The sequence below is a fragment of the Panicum virgatum genome, chromosome 5K, assembly GCF_016808335.1.
Source record: "Panicum virgatum strain AP13 chromosome 5K, P.virgatum_v5, whole genome shotgun sequence".
NCBI lineage: Eukaryota > Viridiplantae > Streptophyta > Magnoliopsida > Poales > Poaceae > Panicum > Panicum virgatum.
Genome location: NC_053140.1, coordinates 59,955,334 through 59,978,480, shown reverse-complemented (window position 1 = coordinate 59,978,480; position 23,147 = coordinate 59,955,334). Strand labels below are relative to the sequence as shown.

Sequence of the window (23,147 nt, the reverse complement as noted above, 5' to 3'; positions counted from 1 at the left end):
GAAAAGAATAACTGATCCAATGACTATTATGATTAGAGTTGCCGAATTGATGGCCAGATGTTTTTGATTTTTTGTGAGAATTTATAAGATTTTTCTATTTTTTTTAAATTGTCCACCTAGAATTTTATGTGGCATCACCTAGAGGCTTCAAAAAGAATCTCCAATTAGTAATAGTAAGCGTAAAAGTGCTCCCGTCAGACCGAATCGTACTGTGACGTTTAATTTACTACTCCTAACTCACCCCATCTCTTTTTTTTCACCTCATCAGGCAGCAGTCAGCCCACTCTAGTGTCGTACTGTACTTGTAGCAGCAGTAAGCACCAGTACGAGCTCATAGAACATTTTTTAACTCACACTGATCTCATGTTCATAGCACTAAGCACTGTGTCCAGCTGATCTAAACCTTAACCTTAACCTGGGGTAACTAATCCCAGCTCTCAAGCAATATTATTCCCCACCAACCACCTGGATTTGCCTCCCATGACCACCTACGGATCCTCTGCGCCGCCGGCCTACCGAGCTGTACCATCGCGTCCGACGGATCAGATCCATTAACGGTGACGCGGGGGAAGAGAGGCCGTTTGGTGTGACACCTGCGCACACGGGATGCGAGGCTCCAGCACGCACCGTGAACATCGCTCTCGCTGCGGGGATGTGCATACCAGCGTGGAATTTTGCTTTTCAGTTGTTCAGAAAAATGTTTGCTGTTCACGTTTTGCGATAGAGCCCCTTCTGTTTTCCTGATTCTCACTGTTTTCTTCCATCTTCTCCTTCCATTCGTTGTCATCGCTACCTTTTATTTTCCACTCTTTCACTAGTTGCTGTATCTTTGTCTGAGAAGCAAAGTAGCACTTACAAGCTGACATAAAATATTAGGAGGAAATTATCTGTGGGCATGTGATTTAGAAACGAACATATAATTTTCAGTATTTTGATGTGCATACGCAACATGCTAATTGAGGTGATCAATAGTTTCACTCTTAACAATACTATTATTCAAATAATGCCAACTTGACACCTAGAAATAGAAAGGTCATGATATAGTGGACATTTGTTGTTGTGTCATGTTGTGCACCACTATCTATGTGGCAATCTTGTAACCTTGCGCATGAAGTGTTCTAGGGATAAAAACTGACAAGAACGAGTGGAAAAATCTCTCAACCATTTTTATTTCTCTATTTTATTACGAGATTTCTCTATTTTATTACAAGAAATGGGGGCGGGAGCATAATAGCAGAAAAATAGGATATACTAAAAATTTACTGGAATACATTATTATTTAATCACCATTCACTTGACATGAATATAATACTGTAAACTCTTATACGCTTGCTATTTTTAAAAATATGATCAATGTTTCATATTTCCTATGATTAAACCATGAAGTTGCATCACTGTAATTTTTTTCTCTTAGTGAAATACATAGCACGGTAAAAAAAAAAGCGAAAATAAGGTAATGGCAAGTAGGAAGAATTAACTAAAATTTGACAAAATACGAGGGGCAAACTGCAAGAAAGTCGAAACTGAAAACTCCACCGGCGTCGCGAGCGTGCTCTCCCCCACCTCCCTCCCACTCCCCCGCCTCGCCATCTCCGCGCCGCGGCCGCCCGGCGGCCCAGATCCCACCGGCGAGCCGCACCATGGACCGTCTCCGGGCCGGGAGCCCCGTCTATGGGCGGCAGCGGAGCGGCAGCAGCACGGGCTCCTCCTCCCCGGGCGGCGTCTCCCCCTCGCACCACCGCTCCTCCTCCACCTCCTCCGCCGTGGGCGCAGCGGGCATCTCCAACGTGCGCCGCACGCAGAACGTGGCAGCGCGCGCCGCGGCGGCAAGGCTCGCGCAGGTCATGGCCTCGCAGAACGCCGCCGCGGCCACCGGCGACGACGATGACGAGGACGACTACGCTGCCGACCACCCGCCACCGGCACCCGTGAGGTTCGGAGGTGGCCGGACAGCGCACGGGAGCAACGGCGTCTCCCTGCTTGGCCGTACCGCGAGATCTCCCTCCCCTGCGGTACTTTACTTCCGGATCTCTTGCTCATCTCGCTCCATGCTGCTTCTCTACTTAGGAATCGGCTATTCCGGGCTGCTGCTATGCTTGAATTAGTCCAAATTGGTCAAACTGAGGTCAAGTTGTTATGAAACAGTCCATCATCAGATGAATTTGCAGGAGTGGATAGTTCCTACTTGCTTGTGCTAGATCAGTTTTCGTAATGCTTGCTAAATCCTTTAAATTGGGGGAATTTGGGGGCAAATTGATTGGTGCATTGTATTAGTGTCTCAGTTTACTCAATTTGTTAATTGCTGGTCTGTTGCCTTCTGCTAATTTGATCTCCTCATTTCATTAGTTAGGTCGGAACATTGTAGAACCACCTCCTACCGTCCGCTCGTCATCAGCAGGTAGGCCAGCTGTTGCATCACGACCGACCACCACAGTGGTGCCACCGATCAAAACCAACACGACATTGCGAACCCCGTCCCCTATCCCTCCAGTGGCTGTGGAGCCTCCAGCAGATCGCACTCGGCAGAAAAGGTCTTACATTTCCCCATGTCTCAAAAACGTGGAATATACTCTGTGTGCTAAAAATAGACTAGTCTAAATGATTGCATGATCACTGATACTAGTGACCACCAAATGGAGCAATACTAAATGAATTTTACTTGTACTATTCTTTGGAAGAAGTGGTACCACTAGCTTACTGCATTAATCAGTTCTTGCTATGGGCTGAGTCTGACTTTGCATTTATGTATGGTTGCATCAGTGTAAGCATTGTCCCCATTCCCCAACAACATATGGTCGAGCATCACCACCATGAATTAACCTGAAAAAAAAGCAAAGAAACATCGCAGTGCTTCTGAGCTGCCTCTTTTAAACAATGACATCAGTAGCATAAAATGGGATGAACAAGTTTTGCGCCCATATGCAGAAAACTCCTGATGTTCTATTTATAGAATGATGTAATAATCTAAAATAAAATAAAAATGCCTTTAGATCCCCACGATGTCAAGCATGCACCTTTTCTGTATGTTATTGTGAGTGCTGCGTTGCTTTTGTACATAAGAAACTGAGGTTAATCATTGTTGCATTATCAGTCGCTTCTTATAGATTGGATTTTTCCTTTTATCTATCTTCTTTCCTTTTTAGAGAAACAGTGAAACCTAGCTATTGACCTCAGACCCCCTTTTTCTATTTAGATTTGATGCGGGGCTTCATAACTCTAGAGAATCAGGACTAAAAAGAGAGGCATCCACTCTTCAAGATGAGGTCTTCTTTTTTCACTGAAGATTACTCATATGATTCTGCTCAAATTTTCTCGTTTGACTGTTAGAAGTTCTTACTATAACTTGAATGCTTGATAGTGTGTATCTACTATAAGACTAATGCTATACTGTCATCCAGCTTGATATGCTACAAGAGGAGAATGAGAGTGTTGTAGAAAAGGTGAAACAGCAAATAACATTAATATTTAATATACATGTGTCCATTGGTTTTATGTGGGGCTTCAGTAAATTATTTCTAATCTTGATTGACAGTTGCGGCTTGCTGAAGAAAGATGTGAAGAAGCGGAAGCTAGAGCCAAGGAGCTTGAGAAACAGGTGAGATAAGAATTAAGAGCTATTAAAAAACATGTTATTTTTTGGTTTTGCTTTCCTCATTGAGAATATGGTCATTTGTAAGGTGTTGTCTGATTCTATCTCTGCTACAATTGAATTGTACCTTCAAATACTGGAATAATTTGGTCTTTCTAGGCTCTGCGAAAAAAAAGGGTCGGGTTTTTACGGCCATGGAATGATTGTTCTTTGCGTAGTGAACTATATGCATATTTTCTTAGGTCTTAATTTCTTTTTATGCAGGTAGCTGCTCTTGGAGAAGGGGTATCGTTAGAAGCTCGCCTCTTAAGCAGGTTTGTTCTGTGTTTGAATACACATATTTTACAAATCCACTATTGGTCATGACATAATATGTGCACAAATGCTGGCAGGAAGGAAGCAGCACTTAAACAGAGGGAGGTTAGTTTTCTTCTTGTTCTGCTATAGGCTGCTGCATTTATATGTTATGATAGATTCATACTTCTTATTTAGCCTATATTTAGATGTGTATTGTGTCAACTGTGGTATTTTTATGGTGTTTAATGTTCAAAGTTGTACTAACTACCGTGGGATTAAGCTGATGAGCCATACGATGAAGCTTTGGGAGAGGGTTATCGAGCATCGCCTAAGAAGAGTGACAAGTGTGACCCAAAACCAATTTGGGTTCATGCCTGGAAGGTCAACAATGGAGGCGATTTTCTTAATACGACAATTGATGGAGAGATATAGGGAACAGAAGAAGGACTTGCACATGGTCTTCATTGACCTTGAGAAGGCATATGACAAAGTACCGAGAAATGTCATGTGGTGGGACTTGGAGAAGCACAAAGTCCCAACTAAGTACATTACCCTCATTAAGGATATGTACAAGGATGCGACGACGTTTGTCCGGACATGTGATGGCAACACCACTGACTTTCCTATTAACATAGGCCTACACCATGGGTCAGCATTGAGCCCTTATTTATTTGCTTTAGTGATGGATGAGGTCACAAGGGATATACAAGGTGAGATCCCTTGGTGTATGCTCTTTGCTGATGATGTGGTGCTAGTTGACGAGAGTAGAGCAGGGGTTAATAGGAAGTTAGAGCTGTGGAGACGCACGTTAGAGTCGAAAGGATTCAGACTTAGTAGGACCAAGACCGAGTACATGATGTGCGATTTCAGCGCGACTAAGCATGAGGGGGGAGACGTTAGTCTAGATGGACAAGTGGTGGTCCAGAAGGATACTTTTCGGTATTTAGGATCGGTGCTACAAAAGGATGGCGACATTGATGAAGATGTTAGGCATAGAATTTCAGCTGGCTGGTTGAAATGGCGGCAAGCTTCTGGCATCCTTTGTGACAAGAGGGTGCCACAAAAGCTAAAAGGCAAATTCTATAGGACAACAATTCGTCCGGCGATGCTATACGGTGCTGAATGTTGGCCTACAAAAAGGCGACATGTCCAGCAACTGAGTGTAGCAGAGATGCGGATGTTGCGGTGGTTTTGCGGGCACACAAGGAGGGATAGAGTCCGAAACGAAGTTATTCGGGATAGGGTCGGAGTGGCACCAATTGAGGAGAAACTTACCCAGCATCGGTTGAGATGGTTTGGACATGTCCAACGAAGGCCTCCTGAGGCGCCGGTGCGTAATGGGGTTCTTGAGCGGGTCGATAATGTAAAGAGGGGTAGAGGTAGACCTAAACTGACGTGGGATGAGTCGGTTAAGAGATACCTAAAGGATTGGAATATCTCTAAAGAGATAGCTTTGGATAGGAGCGCTTGGAGACTAGCTATCAATGTGCCTGAACCTTGAACTTATTCCTTTCGGGTTTCATCTCTAGCCTACCCCAACTTGCTTGGGAAAAAAAGCTGTGTTGTTGTTGTTGTTGTTGTTGTTGTTGTTTGTTGTTGTTGTTGTTGTTAATGTTCAAATGAGAAGATAACCCTTGTGCGGAACTTCAATCCCAATTTCCTACTTTGTGTGGTCCCTAAATATGTTATGTTCAATTTGCTCATGCCAAGTACTTATTTCGAAATTTGCTGAAATGATATCTGAAAATACATGACTATAGATTTTAAAATATGTTATCAACTAAATGGTTGAAGAGAAACTTGCTTATCCACTAACCCACACTTCACTGCTAATTTTGTAATTCTTCATTCGTCCTCAGGCTGCACTAAAAGCTGCAAGGGAATCAAAGGATGGTAGAGAGGAAGTAACAACACTAAGGCAAGAACTTGAGGTAAAGATACTTTTAATGAATCTAAATGTCCTAGTCCTACACTTTGTTGGATATGCTGCTTTATTTGACTTCTATTGTTCACTTACCATGTTTTGAATAGTCTGCCAAAGAAGAAGTTGCATCAGCAATTGACCAGCTGAAGGAGGCAGAGTCTGAAACGAAGGCTTTCCGGTCAATGACTCAGAGAATGGTCTTAACCCAAGAAGAAATGGTTAGTCTGATTACTGCTCTATCCTCATTTTGTTTCTTTGACATGAATTTTAATCTATTTACAACTTTATAGGAGGAAGTTGTCCTAAAAAGGTGCTGGCTTGCACGCTATTGGGGCTTAGCAGTTCAATATGGTGAGTTGCCTGATAAGTCCTTTAAAAGAAAAAAATTCTAGATCATTTTTCTGATTATACTGATTAGTCACCTGAGATTTGAAAAGGAGCTTGTGTCGGTATCCCTGATGAAAAGTTCCATTATACACTATTCATGATAACTTATTGCCACAATTTACTTTATTGGATAAATTTCAACAAGATACCATGCGATGGCTCTTCTAATCACTCATTCACTAATGACGTGATTATGGTTATCAGCATCAGATAATTGTTCTTACGATAGAGTAAGAGGTATTTAGTTTGGTAAGACAATATTTTTATGTAATCACTGTGCAATCTAATGATATAGTTTGTCTCTCAATGATAGTACTTTTTCTTCACACTAAACTTTAGCCAACCTGGCTAGCCCTAGGTTATGGCTTGGCCTATATCTAGGTTTGAAAGCCCAAAAGAATTTGGGCCTGGTATGAAAAATGGGCAGGTCTAGTTGACCTACATCAGTTGCACTAAGCCGCTAATGTTTTGTTCACCCTTAGTCTTGATTATCTGATGGTACATTAATTAATTAACTTCAGGAGTGTATCCTGAGATTGCGGTATCAAAGCATGAGCATTGGTCAGCATTGGCTCCTCTTCCTCTCGAGGTTGTTCTCTCTGCTGGTCAAAAGGCAAAGGACGAACCTCGAAAACAAGGCAAGCCTGCATTCTTATAATGTGAAGTTGTAGATCATGGTTTATTCCATGCACTCCAATTAATCATGCTTGAAATTTATTCATGCAGGCAATGATGCTCAGGGAAGAAATAAGCTTGCACGAGAAATGAGTGACGTAATGGGAGAAGGCAATATAGAGAGCATGCTTTCAGTTGAAATGGGGCTTAGAGAGCTTTCTTCGTTGAAGGTCTTAACTTCATTTCCATTTATTTCTAGATTTCTCCAGGACAAAATTGTGGTACCTCTTAGGCTCTTACACATGTAGAAGCAAACACCTGTGTCCAAAGAAAAAGAAAAAAAAGGGGGGGGGTGTCTCCTAATATTCTGGAACCTTTGCATAACCTAACATGAAACATGGTACCTCTGTTTTGCTTCTGCTAAGGATTCAGTTGGAATTCCTACTGTAGTAAAGAGCTCAAAGTTTTCTTTTTAAAAAAAGTCGAACAATTTAGCGAATCACAATTCGCCATTCTACTATTGCACAGTTTCTCTGTCGTATGTAATTACTGCCTGGATTCTCTGACATGTCAGATCTAAATTCCTGTTATTGTCATGTAGGTGGAAGATGCTATTGTAGTTGCACTTGGCCAACATCGTAGACCTAGCATAAATCGGCAGTTCACATCAGGTTTGCTCTTTTTTGTTATATTTCTTTAGCATGCCAGTGGATATTAAAGTGGTTAGGCTTCAGATTAGTGCCCTTTCTTTTGTATTGTATAATTCATTTTCATATTTTTTGGCAAAATATGTGTTGCGAGAGATTAATGAAATTTGCTATATGCCTATATCAATCATCATCTATGACACACATCTCATGACAAGTTTTGAGTTTGCACATCTGCTCTATTCACGATTGGGCCCTCCAATGTTAATTATGTTTTTGAAACATCCAGATCCATTTGCATACTTGCATCGATGTTCTTCCAAATACTGTTGCACCGACACTGTAATACTACATGATAGTGGCCATCTCATGAAAGTTTGATACAAATACTGACTGTAGGGTATTGTGATGCCATCTACAAATACACACATTTGATTTTCTGTTCAGAGGGATATTATACATGTAAATGCAATTCTTTATCCTTTATTGTAAAGTTAGAAACTAATCAAGTTTTGAATTATTTTGTTTTCTACCTTTGCAGATTTTAAATCACCTGGTGAACCTAAATACCTGGAGGCATTTGGTACTACTTTCTCACCTTGGCGAATAGGACTTTTGTGAAATTCCGCTTTTTACTTTATTTCACTACTTGAATGCACAAGCATTTCATTCAGGTTTGTATGGCTTGAATTCAAAAGTGGAACTATTTCTTCATTTTGCAGATCTTAGCCCAGAAGAGGCTGAAGACGTTAGCTTTAAGCAGGTAAACCTTCAGACATGTGAACTTTGCAATTCTTCCATTTAGTGCACATGACTTATGGGATCCATACCAAATTCAGGCATGGCTTATATACTTCTGGAGAAGAGCCAAAACTCATGGTGTCGAGGAAGATATTGCTGATGACCGGCTTCAGTTTTGGATTGGTCGCAATGCACAAGCTCCAAATTCGCATGATGCTATAGATGGTAAGATGCTTGCTCCATGTTACTAATTACCAAATAATCACTGGCAGGTATCCCTGTTAAGTTTACCGATTAGCACGATGCTGATTGGGTGGACTTTCATTTTTTGCGGTTCCTTTTGAGCAATTAGGCCCTCAGATCACAATCTTACCGCCCTTGGAAAAGTGCATACCACTTTTATAGGGAACTAAAACATTGTTATAGATCTTCTATACATGTTGTCTAGGTTAATTTTTTTATCGCTTCTTGCATCAGATTCAATTTTTCTGGTCCAAGGTGACTGACATATTTTCCATTGTCTTGTAACTGGGTTCTGTCAATTTTATGACCGCAGTGGAGAGAGGTCTAACAGAGCTCAGGAAATTGGGCATAGAGCAGCAATTGTGGGAGGGTTCTCGGGCAGATATAGATCAAGCTTCATTGGCAATGGAGAACCAGTAAGAATTTTCCATGGTTTTCTATGGTTCGTGTATCAAAATCCCAATTTTGGAGAAATGGGAACTTCGGTTCCCAGCAGGTCTCGGGCCCTTGCATCATCAGATTTCGCAGAATAGTGCTTCAATCTTGGTGTACTTGTCTAAATTCCAATGAGTTCGTGTAGTGCATGTGCAAGCCATTCATCTATTGTTGAAATAGCTTTGTGAAATGTGTAATAGTTTTGCATCGGCAAGAGAAACAACGACGACCTCACTTCCAGCAATTGTGCATCTTGTGATTATCACCCCTGTGTTTATTCTTTGCTATCAAAGCAACAACGTTTCTGTGCTGAGGGACGTTTGCTTCCTGCAACAGATGAACAACAGAAAATTTTTCTGTATAATTCTCCTGGTAGTACATGAGTTTAGTGCTGGTGGCTTTGGAGGTTAAACTTGAAAACCATCATGTTTCAGCCCTGCATCCTCTTCTGTTTATAGTTGGCATACGTCAAGCAAAAACATGTTACATATGTTAACACTCTGGTCACTACATGTGTGCCTACAGCCTTCCAGTACAGCCCAGGTTACTCTGTTTCCTCTTCTTGAGCATTTGCCCTAAGCCTGAACCCTTGCCTGATCACATTGTTTTCTGACCTTTTTACGCCTGATGATTGCTGGTCAGGTCACATGCTGATTAACCCGCGATTCGCTCGGTGCCTCATCATCAACCTTGGACCTGGAGTGACACAAGCCTACACGATCGCTGTGCGCGATGCCCATCCCTTTCGGTCGTCACATGCCCTCCTTACCAAACGCGCAGCAGTACCCAACCCAGACCAGACCTGTCCTGCACGGACGCCACATGCAAAAACATCCCGTCGGCCTCCAGTTTTTGACGACGAAGTCGCCGGTGAGGTTCGCATGGCGAGGAGGGAAGCCGGCCGGCGATCCCCGGCTGGCCTGGCCGGCGGCGACTGGTGAGGCGTCCTTGTACCTGTGGATTAGACGCGCTCTCCGGCTAGCTAGCAAGAATTAATCGCCCCCTTTTTTTTCTGTGTGAGCAGGCGGGGTCAAAACGGGTTTAGAGCCGTCACGGGAAGCCTGGGGGTGGCCGCTCGCCTTTCCGCTTATTTATTCCCGGCTTCCCTTTCATATCTTGCGTCGCCGGGCATTCACCCGTCGCCGGCCACGGCCATGTTGGCCTGCTCATTCCCTCGCCAGCACGTTAAAGGTTTAGGGCTCGTCGTCGTCGCGCCGTCGCCGTCGCGTACGGTTGGCGCCTGCTAGCTCTAGCTAGCTAGCGCTGCAACTATGCTCTGGCACTTTCTGGGATCGCAAGGTTTGGTGGCCGTGGCTCTAGGAAAATTGGTGGGCAATGAATTGGGGGCAAAAAAAAAAGCAAGATGAAAGATTATTAAGCGTGTGATTTATGAGGATTTATATAGGTCATTTTTTTCGTTTCTGCAGAAACCCAACGGAAAATGACTTAGTAATTAGTATACATTGGTTCGCAGACAGATTTTATCTGAATCCATAAACTCATTGGTAATGTTGGTTTAGTAATCTAGAAATTGAAGCTGCAACTGACCTGCCAGTAAACATCTGGCTATCCAAGGGATTACTAACCTTCATCTCTGATAACGCCTGCGTTACTGCAACAGCTGTACTGCCTATATTCTAAAAAAATTGGATTTATTACTTACTCCACTCATTAAAGAAATTTTAAAAAAATCCCCAAGTCATGTTTTCTAGCCCGTATCATATGTTTACAACGAGCCGTCTGAACCGCTTGATCTGAAATTTCTTTTTTCATGCGGCCGTATCCAGTGTAGAGTACACATGGCAGTTTCCTCCTCTCAACAGCTTGACTCGACTTGTGCCGTCGAGCGACGGAAAGAACAGCTCTGAATTCTCTGCTCTTTCGCTTTGCAGAAACGCTCATGTGATGTGTGAACCGTGGTAGGCAGGGCAAGCCTTTTCTTCTCTCTTTCCCTAGCCTTGTGTGTTGCCGCGGGTTTTCATTCCCTTGCGCTGCTGCGTCCGATGGTTTCTTCTTCTCGCTGGCTGGGCTCCGGCAGCGTCACAGGATGCATGAGAGACCTTGTAATTGGGTTGCGTGCACACTCGAGGGGTCGAGTGGGAATTCATTTCAATCATGTACCCTTCCCTTCATCCCCAAACCGTGAACAGAATGATCTCGCTCTTTTGTCCCTGCCTCCTCACTCTTCATCTGTACCCTGGTTTTTCTTTCTTTCCTTTTTGATAATTTTTTACTCCTCTCTTAGTTGCCGTAGATAACTTGGCAACAAGGGATGGCAACACAATCATGCAGTACAACCCCTCCATTTCCAAATATTCGCCCTTAATCCGTCTTCCTGATTTAATTATGATGAATGAATGCAGTCTCTATAATCTCTTGTCTTTTTATATCTATATTAATGCCCAACCGTTATCAGCATTTAGTGCTCTAATATCATTCCCACGAAATTTAGTACTACTATAGGATCATTTTCACCCACCATTCACCCATTCTCTGGGTTCGTATGATTTTTCCTCACACAAGATAACTATGTATAAACAGGTGCGGTAATTCTTAATAGGATGCTCAAGGCCTAAACAACATCATGCTTCCAAATGAGGTAAACCTTATGTGTGAGGTAGGACAATTCAATTGTTTGTTCTTTTTTTCTTTCTACTATGTAATACAACACACCTACATGCTTGTCTAGATACGTACGTGCCGATCTTGCCAGCCAATTTTGGACGAGATCACTAAATGAATCCAAGGAAGCGAAGGCAGGGGACAAACAATCTTCCAAAAGTCCAAGGCGGATGGATTAAGCCGGCCGGCGATCGATTAGCCAAAGCAAAGCAAAACCGCCGCCAATGGCGAGCCACACGCAAAGCCGCCGCACCGGCCGGCCGGCCGGCGTCCGTTCTCGCTTCTCCGGGAAAGACGAGCAAGAGATGGAGACGGCAGCAGCATTTCCGGCAGCCAGAGCGAAAGGGGATCGTAGCAGAAACCGATGCGAGAGACAGGGATCACAGGGCGGCCGTACGCGTGGCCAGGCGCGCGCTGGGCAGGGCCTTTCTCGCCGACGGCCGCTGCGCTCCATTCCAATCTGTCAGTTCTGGCTTCTGATCACCATGCGTTCCACATTTCCACATCACTCACTGCCGAGTCCTGATCCAGTGATCCGATCGTTGAATGCAACAGGTTTTGTTGCAGCATGCATGCCACGGCGTTGCGTATGTACAAACATCTTTTCCTTTTAGAAATATAAAAAAGTGGGCAGTAGTGTACACCTAATGGTAATGTTGTGCAACTGAAAGGTCATCTTGGTGAACTTTTTGGAAGGCGGTGAGAAGGGAACAAAACTATGCCAAGTCGATCTTGAAAGTTTGGGCAAAATTAGAAAAGGATATAGTGTGCATGGTCGGAGATAGTTAGGCGTTACCACTATATCGCTAAGGTACTATATAAAATTCATTTCTCAAAGTATCACAAAAATAATAAAGGAGAAATTAATTTAGCGCTACTTCTTCCATATGCACGCATGCATATGGAAACGTAGTACGGAAGTGAAACGTGTGATATTTCAGTTGAGGTGGACAATCCGAACGATATTAATGCAAACCGCGCGTGCCTGCATGATTTGCGGAGGCAACCGCGAAATCCGTAGATTCTTGTCAGTCAGTTGTTAGTCATGTCACCTTCTTCGACACCAAACCTATATTTAGTAGGTCCATTTATGCAAGGTGACTACATAGGTATCGGCGCTTTCCGATCTACTCCCTCCGTTCCAAATTATAGGTCGTTTGACTTTTTTGACATCAAGTTTGACCACTCGTCTTATTCAAAAAATTTGTGCAAACATAGTCAAATTTAAATCACTCTTGAAGAACTTGTATTGATAAAACAATTCACAACAAAAGAAGTGATGTTTTGCATAAATTTTTGAATAAGACGAGCGGTCAAACTTGGGGTTGAAAAAATCAAACGACATATAATTTGGAACGGAGGGAGTATTAAACTCATTTGCCATCTTTCCTTTTTCGGGCTTTGTAACACGATACTACATGAATATGATAAACCGTAACAAAACCGATAATAACTAACTACGGACTTTACTTTACAAGCTAGCACTAATAGTTCAACAATTTATACATGTATAGGCACTCTTTACTCTTATCATTTGAGCTATATAAGCTGTGCATGCAACCACGATGATAAGAATGTGGCTGCAAGTGGAGGAGAATGGCGCAAGGTTTATGTTCCAGCATATAGGTGCATATATAAGAAATGAACAGGACCTAGGTGTATATATCCTTCTAGTTAAGTACTGGATTGTGAAAGGAAGAACATGATAATTCATTTTTTTTATGTCATAGGATCCCCCAAGCTCTGAATTAAATGTGGTACACCATAATAGGTGATCGAGAGATCATTGACAACTTGAAGTAGATTATTTCATTCCTGCTAATCCAACAACGTCTATGTGTCAAGATAAGTACCAAATGAATCAGGGTGAAGTACTTAGGTAGGTGATGAGGCTGAGCAATGCATGGCTCACCGCGCTAAGCAACCTCACTACCGGCAGTTTGGCAAAACCCTCCAAAGCCGCGCCTGCAACGGCAACGGCACTGCCAAAGAAACCACCGGAAACCGACGACGGCCGGCCGGCCCAACACGCATCGGAAATCAGCTTGCATTGGGTAGATCATCCAGGTACACATCACTGCAACAGCTTTTGTTGCCATGGCACGGCATTGCTTGCAAAAGCTTTTCATGAGACCCACCAAATTGTGAAATTGTGGTGTTCCAAGAAATTTCTTCAGATCACAACCCCCCCCCCCCGGTTTTTTTTCTTCTTCTTGGAGGTAATGTAATCTTCATGGCCTTTTTTTTTAGAGTTTGTGAGAAGGGAACAAAATTGTGCCATGATTTGTAACGTGACACAAGAGCCATGTTGCAACCAAACAGATGGACCTTGCAAGGCTTGCACACAAACGTCTCTCTCTCTCATGAAAACGGCTCTCTCTCTCTCTACTTCCCTCTCTGTCCTACTACCCCTATAAAGAGGGCACCATTACCAAAGGCTTCGGCGCTCTGGGTTGAGAGGAGAGAGAGAGAGACCCCACTGGTGCCTGAGCCGCAGAAGAGAAGGATAATCAATAAGTGAGGAGATCGATCGACGAGAAGCGGAGGGGCTGTGGTGTGGTGGTAGCCATGGACGACTCGGCGCCGGGGAAGCTGGACGAGATCGCGGGAGGGGGAGGGGCGCCCGGGGACTGGAGCTACCTCACGTCGGAAGGCGCTTCCGCTTCCTTCCCGCTCTTCCCCTTCCCCAGGGACGCCCTCTCCACGCCGCCCTCGGTCGCCTCGCTGCTACTCTCCATGGACCCCGCCGCCCTCTTCGACATCCACGGCGCCTTCCCCCCGCCGTCCTCCGCTGCCGGCGGCGGCGGAGGCTCCGCGCTGCCCGCCTTCCACGACTTCACCTCCACCAACCCCTTCGACGACGCCGGGCAGTTCCTCGCCGCGCCCCCGCCGGCGCCGGCGGAGCAGCACCAGGGGCACAAAGGTGGGTTCTTGGCGCCGCCGCCGGCCCCGGCCTTCGGGATCGACTGGGACGACGACGATGAGATGGAGCACAGCGTCGACGCGTCCTCCCTGGCCATATCGGCCTCTATGGAGAATGCTGCGGGCGCGTCCACGGGAGGAGGTGGCGGACCTGGCGGTGGCGGTGGCGGCGGCAGCGGCAGCGGGAGGGGCAAGAAGAAGGGGATGCCGGCCAAGAACCTCATGGCGGAGCGCCGCCGCCGGAAGAAGCTCAATGACCGCCTCTATATGCTGCGCTCGGTGGTGCCCAAGATCAGCAAGGTGATCCACCTGTGGCCTCGCCCATATCTATCGCTTCCCATCTGCACTGCATGTTATAGTTTATCCTTTCACTCATGTTTTTTTGTGATAATGGACTAATGGTGGTGGTGTAGTATTTACAGTAGGACTTTATTGTGATATTGTCACTTCGGTATGTGCGAATTTCGGTGAAGAATTCATGATTTGTCTATGTTTAGATCCAAAAACTACTCTTTTGGTGGATCTATGGCGCGCCTAGTGACTATGTTCGTTTGCTTTAGCTAGTAGCAGATAGCGCCTTCATACGTTGAAAGCGGTCTCTTTTTCCATGGTGAATCATATACAGAAAACCATAAATTTGTATGCATTTGATTACTACTTATATTAGACTGTAAATGTCTGTCACATAACTTTTTAGCACCAAATGGAATTACTGTTACTTTTCATTTCCTTGATGATTGGTTGTTTACTGTCCAGTATGGTAATTTTCATATGTACTTGAAGTGTTTCTTCCTTACATGATTCTGTATTTCTTACTTATGGGGGCCTTCAGCTCTGAGACATGCTCAGATTCAATGGTGCAAGATTAACACAGTCCCATGCACATGATGTCCCCGAAAGCGACTCATCAACCATTGCCCGTGAAATAATGAAATGTTTATTACTCTTTCTTTCTGTTAATGATGATTCTTAGTTTTGCAGGCTTTGTTTCTACCTGTTGCTGTTTTATCTAAACAATTCGTGCACATGGGATCGGAATTTCACCATGATAGTACTTGTTTGGTTGTAATCAACTTATTTTTCTAATCTATCGCAATGATTAAGATTGTTTAAATAATAAAAGAAGACTTGAAGTACAACTATTAAGATATATATATGGCAAGGCATCAATGCAGTACCATTTACAAGTAACCCATTTTTAATGTAGCAGGACAGCTCATTCATGTTTAACTCCTGTGACAGATGGATAGGGCTTCCATCCTTGGTGATGCAATTGAGTACTTGAAGGAATTACTGCAAAGGATCAACGATCTCCACAATGAAATTGAGTCTGCTCCAAGCTCTTCGCTTGTTGGGCCAACATCAGCCAGCTTTCAACCGTCAACACCAACATTGCAAACATTTCCTGGACATGTCAAAGAGGAACTTTGTCCAGCTGCATTCCCTAGCCCTAATGGGCAGCAAGCCACGGTTAGTTCCAGTTTGATTATTAACTAATGCTGAGTTGGGCACATTCGTCACAATCTGAGTCTATATTATGGTCACATTCTGTTACAATCCCATATTAGTACGTTACCTGCGCCCGTTCTTTATCCTTTACTTCTTTTTTGAGAATTGGGCAAACAAGCATTCTACACAACGGTAACTATCTGCATGACACTGAATGAGATATTGTCGGCCTCAGGTTGAAGTCAGGATGAGGGAGGGGCATGCAGTCAATATCCACATGTTCTGCGCGCGTAGGCCAGGCATCCTGCTGTCCACAATGACGGCCCTGGATGGCCTGGGTCTCGACATTGAGCAGGCGGTCATCAGCTGCTTCAATGGGTTTGCAATGGATGTCTTCCGAGCTGAGGTTTGTGGTCACCACATCATAACCATTTGTTCTGATGATGGATTCATTAAGCCAAATCTAACGTCACTCACCTCTTCATATCTCTGTTGTCTCCTCCAGCAATGCGGGGATGGTCCTGGACTCGTGCCTGATGAAATTAAGGCCGTGCTGCTGCACACTGCTGGTCTGCAGAACGCAATGTAGCTAGTCTGAAAACAAAGGCTTCGATTCGGAAGCGGCAAAGCTGTGCTGTTCATCGGTTTCTGGTTCAAGTAATGAGATGATGCTCGCCATCTAGGGAAATGAGTTATGATGTAACTATGGATTTTCTTTCGTTTACTTTCGGTTTTCTCTTTGGTACTGTGATGTAGTAAAATCTATGTCGTGTGTCAAACAATCTGTTGGATGGTGATGGGATAATCAGATTCAGACATTCAGTGCCGTGTCGGTCAGAGATGATGTGATTCATCAGCATCTTCTGCATCCAGCAATGATTGTCACTGGCAGTGGCAGTCAAGCTGGATGGTTATGGTTCTTGATCCAAGTGAATTGAATCCTCTGGGTTCTTGGTAGTATTTATGCTAACTGTTTTGCGGTCAGTAAAGCCTGCCCGTTGAATGAGTCCTGCCCCATATGGACTGGAGTGCGAGGCTACTCGGCTTATAGCTGATAAATTGTCAAGGATTTGTTGGGAACGGGATTGGTTGCTTCACTGCTCTGATTCCGTGATCCCGGCGACCCGGCCTGCCTCCAACCTGCAGGATGCAGTTCTGGCCTTGCGCCATGTCCCTCCTAGACCAGCGAGATCTGCAGTGCAGCCGCAGGGCTAAAGGTTAAGTTTTAAACACATCTATCCATCTAGCCGGGGCAGGTGTGATAATCAGATATTCTCATTTAAATGCAAAATATAACATGTACTTGGACCCCCTGTTATGGCGAATCAACGCTCGAGATTAGTGATGCAGAGACTGGCCAAAATTAGAACTCAAGTCCAACAAAAGAGAAATTGGATTTGTATTTTGTAAGGATAAACTTTTACAGACATCTGTGGTTTAGGTTTTTCACTTTGTCAATACTAAGATTCGTTGGTTGTTTTCTTATCTAAGCCATTTTTTTTAAAAAGAAATCTAAGACATTTTTCTCATCTTTGAATTCTGATACAAGTTTTTGTACCTTCCAGTCAATAATAGAAGTGTGAGAATAAATTAGATCAGTACAGTTTAACTACAATGGGTACCGAACTCCACCTATCCCCTCCCTGTACGCCTTGTAGATCATTTTAACAAATCTAGATACGTAGATTTTGCAAATACATCTAGATATACATTATGTCTGTATACATAACGCCCTATAGTTTGAAACCATGGGAGTAGTATATACTGTAAATTTTTTAAGTTTCAATTATATGGCCATGAAATATTCCAGAAATGGATCCCATCACGACTATAATAAGTTTCCGCCTTGATGACCTTATCACGTAAATACCAAAACCCGCCTTCCCTTGGTAGACTCCTGTGATCCTGTCTCCACGGCTGACAGACTAGAAGGGACAAGAAATGGCGACCTCAGTGCGATCGGCGGCCGCACTGCGCCGCCTCGTTCCAGCGATACCTCCGGCGAGCACGGGACATGCTCGAGGACAGGCAAGCTTCGGTACTCGGACCTGGTCCGGCGGCGCCCGAGGATTGTCAATGGTGGTCGCCGACTCCACCCGCCGTCGGGCCAGAGAAGGGGGCGACGGGGACGGCGTCCTCGGGGCTCCCGTTGTTGGAGGGCCCGGGGCGGAATTGGGAGATCAGCTGAGCGTGGTGATGAAGTTCGGGGGGTCCTCGGTGTCGTCGGCCGCGAGGATGGAGGAGGTTGCCGGCCTCATCCTGGCGTTCCCCGAGGAGCGCCCCGTCGTCGTCCTCTCTGCCATGGGGAAAACCACCAACCTCCTGCTCCTCGTACTGATCGCATCTCACTGCTTTTGATTGATTCAACTTTAGGCTTTAGCTGTGCAATCTTTCTCTGCTTTGCCAAAAGTTATGTTCCCTTTGCCTCCGTAATTCACTGGTTCAATGCATCAAGAAGAATCTTCAATCACCTAAAGTAAAGTTTTCATCTTTTCAGTAATGATTTTCTTTGCAACTAATAAAGGATCTGTAGGTCTTTGTAGATGCTAAATACTCTCTTTGTGCATCAACAATAGCTATAAGCAAAGATATAATTAACTAGTACTGAACCTTTATCCAGGATTTACTCTTTCGATGTCTTCGAGAACAAAAATAAGGATAAATTACAGGACATTCTGGGCATTGTTTGATGTGTACACTGAAATGCAGCATGTGTTCTTTATTTTAGGCTGGAGAGAGAGCAGTGGGTTGTGGAGTGATCCATGTTTCTGAAATTGAAGAGTGGAACACGATCAAAGATCTACATATCAAGTATGCCTAACTTTCAGATGGTTTATTATTGGAATACTTGCAGCAATTTGATTGATGTTGGTCTGTTTACTGTCGATCCAGAACTGTGGATGAACTTGGCCTGCAAAGATCAGTAATACACGGTAAACCTCACTACATTAGTAACCTCTTCTTCTAGTTCATTCAGCATGTATAAAACTTTCTGGCCTTCATATAACAAGTTTACCTTTTTGCTGTGTATGGAACTTTTAGACATGCTGGATGAACTGGAGCAACTCTTGAAAGGTATCGCAATGATGAAAGAGCTAACACTTCGAACCAGAGACTACCTTGTTTCATTTGGAGAGTGCATGTCCACACGGATCTTTGCTGCTTATTTGAACAAAATTGGTGTCAAAGCACGGCAGGTACTACTAGACATTTCCATCTATCACCTTGAATCAGTGTGCTTCGCTGTGCTTCGCAGGTTATGAGTACACCAGCCTCCATGATTTGGCCTGAAAATTTGATTAGTCACTGAATCTTTTACTGCTTACCATTCGTGTTCTCAAGTCTCAATTCATTTTGTTAGTTGCATTCGACTTGTATTCTGCAGAATTTTCTCATTTTTTTGTACTGATTCATTTATTCCTTCCTATTCTCGTGAAGAACATTCATTGAAATTTTTATGATATTTAAAATGTAAACTTGTTGCGTTTCATCGCTTACTCCAACAGTCCAACTTGCTTTGGACTAAAAGGCTTTGTTGTTGTTGTCACTGTAAACTTATGTGACTGATTTAATATTGCCATAAACATACTCTCAAGAGCTCGATTACAACATGAAGGTGACATTGTAAATTCAAGATAGGTCGTTGTTTGATTTTCCTTCCTCCAATGTTTCACTGGGATACTACATCCCCTATATATCCATCTGTATCCAACTTACAGCATTATGCCCTGATGTAAACTCATGTTGGTTGATTCTATTTTCAAACTCTTATGCAGTATGACGCATTTGAAATTGGCTTCATAACAACAGATGACTTTGGTAACGCCGATGTCTTGGAAGCAACTTATCCTGCAGTTGCTAAGAGACTTCATGGAGACTGGATACGGGATCCAGCAATACCTGTTGTTACTGGGTTCCTTGGGAAGGTATCTCATCAAAAAACAATCTATTCAGTAATGGAGCAACTTATTTATCTATCACAACTACCATCACTTGCACTTGCACCTGCAGGGCTGGAAATCAGGAGCTGTTACTACTTTAGGCCGAGGTGGTAGTGACTTGACTGCTACAACCATTGGTAAAGCCTTGGGACTGAGAGAAATTCAGGTCTATGTTTAGCCTGAATAGATATCAAATAAACCATATTTTTGTTTCTGAAGACAAGTTGAGTCAACAGTTGATTTATGTTCATCATTACGCTAACATGTGCATTTCAAGTAAATTGTTGCTTATACCCATTTGTCTCCTGTCTGGTCTGAAAGCATACTATGCCTGTGGTAGGTATGGAAGGATGTTGATGGTGTACTCACTTGTGATCCAAATATCTACCCAAATGCAAAGACTGTTCCGTATTTAACATTTGAAGAGGCTACGGAACTTGCTTATTTCGGTGCCCAGGTATGCATTCATTTCAAGTGGAGATTCAAAACCTTTTTCCAAGAATTTTTTTGAAACTAAGATTGTTAATGGAATATTCTAAAATGGAATTGTGACGACAAGTGATAAATTCCTTTTGAGCACTACCGATTCTTTCTACAAAATGTTTTGTTCAAGAAGAGGAGTCGATAATTGAACTGTAATGATGGTAGATACTGAATAATCTGTGTTCATTGGATCCTTTCAGGACTTGAACTCAGTATATTTGACTGTCATAATTCTTCTCAACACACTGAATAAATCCATCTTTCAGTTGCATATTGCTGAAAATCAAAGGCTACTTAAAACCGTTTCTTACACCTACACTCTTTAGCGCATTATTAAGAGTTCAGAAGATAAAATTGAATGGCTTCTGTTGTTTGTCAGAAATAGAACATAAATGGAATGACTTTGTTCCTTTTTCGCCTGTGAGGCTGTATATGGAATGTCGGTGGGCACTTGCATTACTAATTAATCGTAATGAATTGCCATAAAGCTCATGATGTCAGCCTTAGTCACTTCTTTGCTCAATACAAACGAGAAATTTGGGTTCATTATTATGGATTGTTCCACTCGAATGCAGGTCTTGCATCCACAATCAATGAGACCTGCTAGAGAAGGTGATATACCAGTTAGGGTTAAGAATTCATACAACCCTAAAGCTCCAGGTACCCTTATTACTAAACAAAGAGAGATGCATAAGGTGTGTATCATATTACTTAAGGTGTATTACGCTAGTGTCACGTCATCTGTTTGGCATTGATTTCCCCTTTTTTTCACTACTAGGTTGTACTAACTAGTATAGTGCTGAAGTCAAATGTCACTATGTTGGACATAGTGAGCACTCGGATGCTTGGTCAGTTTGGTTTTCTGGCAAGGGTATGTCGAGCACTTAGCCTATATCGTTTGCTCATATTTCATTATTCTTATATCTGCACTGAGCCTATATCGTTTGCTCATATTTCATTATTCTTATATCTGCTTGTATGAGTGTGAGCAGGTATTTGCTATATTTGAAGATCTAGGCATATCTGTGGATTGTGTTGCTACTAGCGAAGTTAGCATTTCTGTGTCACTCGATCCATCAAAGATCTGGAGTAGGGAACTTATTCAGCAGGCAAGTGCTTCTATCTGCATGCTTAATGACAATTAGTTATACTCTTACTGAATTCCATTCGTTCATGAGGAAAATTAGCAAGTAGAAGTGCAAGAGTTTGATACTATGTCCGCTACTGATTCTCCGTTGTTCAATGTTGTTATCAATCTTTTAGGAACTTGACAATGTAGTCGAAGAGCTTGAGAAAATAGCAATTGTTCATCTACTTCAGCAGAGGGCAATAATTTCGCTCATCGGAAATGTGCGACGATCATCTCTTATACTAGAAAAGGTATAATACTTGCAATAGGTGTTTCTAGGTTTTCCTGCCTTTGCCCTTGTCATAGAAGAACCACACGCTAACCATCTGATAAAATCTTCAGGCGTTCCATGTGCTCAGGAAAAGTGGTGTCAATGTTCAGATGATCTCGCAAGGGGCATCCAAGGTACTCTACTTCACTATCCACACTCATCATAGCAAAACAAACTGGTGAATTTTCGCCTGTTGTATCCTTGTCTTGCCTCCAACATGTGACATGCCTTCATCTTGCGCAGGTTAACATGTCGCTGATAGTTCATGACAGCGAGGCGAAGGCATGCGTAAAAGCCCTCCATCAGGCGTTCTTCGAGGACGATGATGTCCTGACACAAGTTGAAGTAGAGAATTTGCTCGTGAGTTGATGAATACAGGCCGCCACCTCCATCAGCGAGACGATGATGTTCTCCAGCACGAGCTCCACACCTTGTCATCTCCATCAGTGGCTTTAATATGACAGATCTTTCCATGGACTCCATCGTGTATTCAGTATGTCAGTCAGCTTCCCGTTGAATGACTATAAAATACTTGGGTTTCTTGTTCCCTACTCGGATGAACACCAGTGCGGCTCGCAAAAATGTTTACACGATCTTGAGATAGATCACAATGAACAGTAATGGCATTGCATGCACCTTTTTTTAGATGCTATGGGTAGAAAGTACTGTTCACGCCGTGAGCTATAGGGTCTAGTATATTAGGAAAGATTGGTTTGTTTGGTTTCTTGAAAGTCAAGCTAAGGTTTTTTAAGGGTCAAGTCAGCCTATCTATATAATGATGGGATTGCATCTCTTTTGATCAAACAACGGAGAAGAATCAATTCCCAAGTCGCAACATCCGGGCTTTCCTTCACCGCCACCGCGGACCTCGCGGCCCTCATCCGGACCCTGCAGGCCAAGGTCGAGACGTTCCAGCAGAAGCTCCCTGCGTCCGCCGCCTCCGGTCTACACATGTCGACCTCCGGCGAACAGCACAGAATGCACACATAATGGACACCGTTTCTACTCAAGATGGCTCTATTTAGACTAATGCCAAAGATATGGTATGTATGCTCCGGACGAGCTTGTGCTGGGTTCGCTACTGGTAGTATGTGTTTAGCTGTGATGACAGGTACCAACCAGATCGATCAGAAGGCCACGACAGCAGCAACAATAATCCGACACTGGAGGAGGGGTCGTGCTGTTTTGTTTCTTCCACGACGACGACCGCCCGTCCGGTCGTCCCAAGGACGCGGCGGCGGGGCCGGAGCCGGCCGGGGCAATCACGCCGGTGTGCGGTGTGCGGTGTGCCCGTGTGTTCTTGTAATCTTGTCCACGAAAGTGTCGGTGCCTCCTCGATCCAGACTCCATAGGAAGGGGAGACTCGGCGAGCCCAAGCACAGTGGCAACCATTTCTGCTGCTCCAACCGCTAGCTGCCGGCCGTCGTCCATGAGAAAAACGAGGTCGTCAGA

General features: G+C 43.8%; 3 protein-coding genes across 6 annotated transcripts; all 3 read left to right on the top strand.

The window, feature by feature from the left end:
• Nucleotides 1-1,524: 1,524 nt before the first annotated feature.
• On the top strand, nt 1,525-9,242 carry LOC120709148 (coiled-coil domain-containing protein SCD2-like). The gene is made up of 17 exons (XM_039994688.1): nt 1,525-2,012; nt 2,347-2,531; nt 3,194-3,263; nt 3,399-3,440; nt 3,533-3,595; nt 3,854-3,903; nt 3,982-4,009; nt 5,746-5,817; nt 5,918-6,028; nt 6,101-6,161; nt 6,719-6,835; nt 6,924-7,042; nt 7,414-7,483; nt 8,001-8,042; nt 8,182-8,222; nt 8,299-8,425; nt 8,757-9,242. Exons 1-17 carry the CDS (start codon nt 1,641-1,643, stop codon nt 8,861-8,863), a joined length of 1,677 nt encoding a protein of 558 aa, XP_039850622.1. The 5' UTR covers nt 1,525-1,640; the 3' UTR covers nt 8,864-9,242.
• Nucleotides 9,243-13,945: 4,703 nt separating this feature from the next.
• On the top strand, nt 13,946-16,708 carry LOC120709147 (transcription factor ICE1-like). Its single transcript, XM_039994687.1, has 4 exons — nt 13,946-14,722; nt 15,665-15,892; nt 16,107-16,277; nt 16,377-16,708. The coding sequence occupies exons 1-4, from the start codon at nt 14,069-14,071 to the stop codon at nt 16,458-16,460; spliced, it is 1,137 nt and encodes a 378-aa protein (XP_039850621.1). The 5' UTR covers nt 13,946-14,068; the 3' UTR covers nt 16,461-16,708.
• A 1,023-nt stretch (nt 16,709-17,731) lies between these two features.
• On the top strand, nt 17,732-22,453 carry LOC120709146 (aspartokinase 1, chloroplastic-like). Of its 4 annotated transcripts, XM_039994684.1 has the most exons (13): nt 17,732-18,202; nt 18,600-18,682; nt 18,764-18,804; nt 18,914-19,068; nt 19,648-19,797; nt 19,883-19,978; nt 20,153-20,269; nt 20,871-20,990; nt 21,074-21,166; nt 21,288-21,404; nt 21,559-21,675; nt 21,767-21,829; nt 21,939-22,453. In XM_039994684.1, the coding sequence occupies exons 1-13, from the start codon at nt 17,813-17,815 to the stop codon at nt 22,062-22,064; spliced, it is 1,668 nt and encodes a 555-aa protein (XP_039850618.1). In that variant the 5' UTR covers nt 17,732-17,812; the 3' UTR covers nt 22,065-22,453. The 4 variants fall into 4 exon arrangements, 3 of the variants coding, with proteins under 3 accessions (XP_039850618.1, XP_039850620.1, XP_039850619.1); XR_005689578.1 differs by lacking the exons at nt 21,559-21,675; nt 21,767-21,829 and having other exon boundaries at nt 17,753-18,202; nt 21,288-21,501; nt 21,924-22,057; XM_039994686.1 differs by lacking the exons at nt 21,559-21,675; nt 21,767-21,829 and having other exon boundaries at nt 17,753-18,202; nt 21,968-22,453.
• Nucleotides 22,454-23,147: the final 694 nt, after the last annotated feature.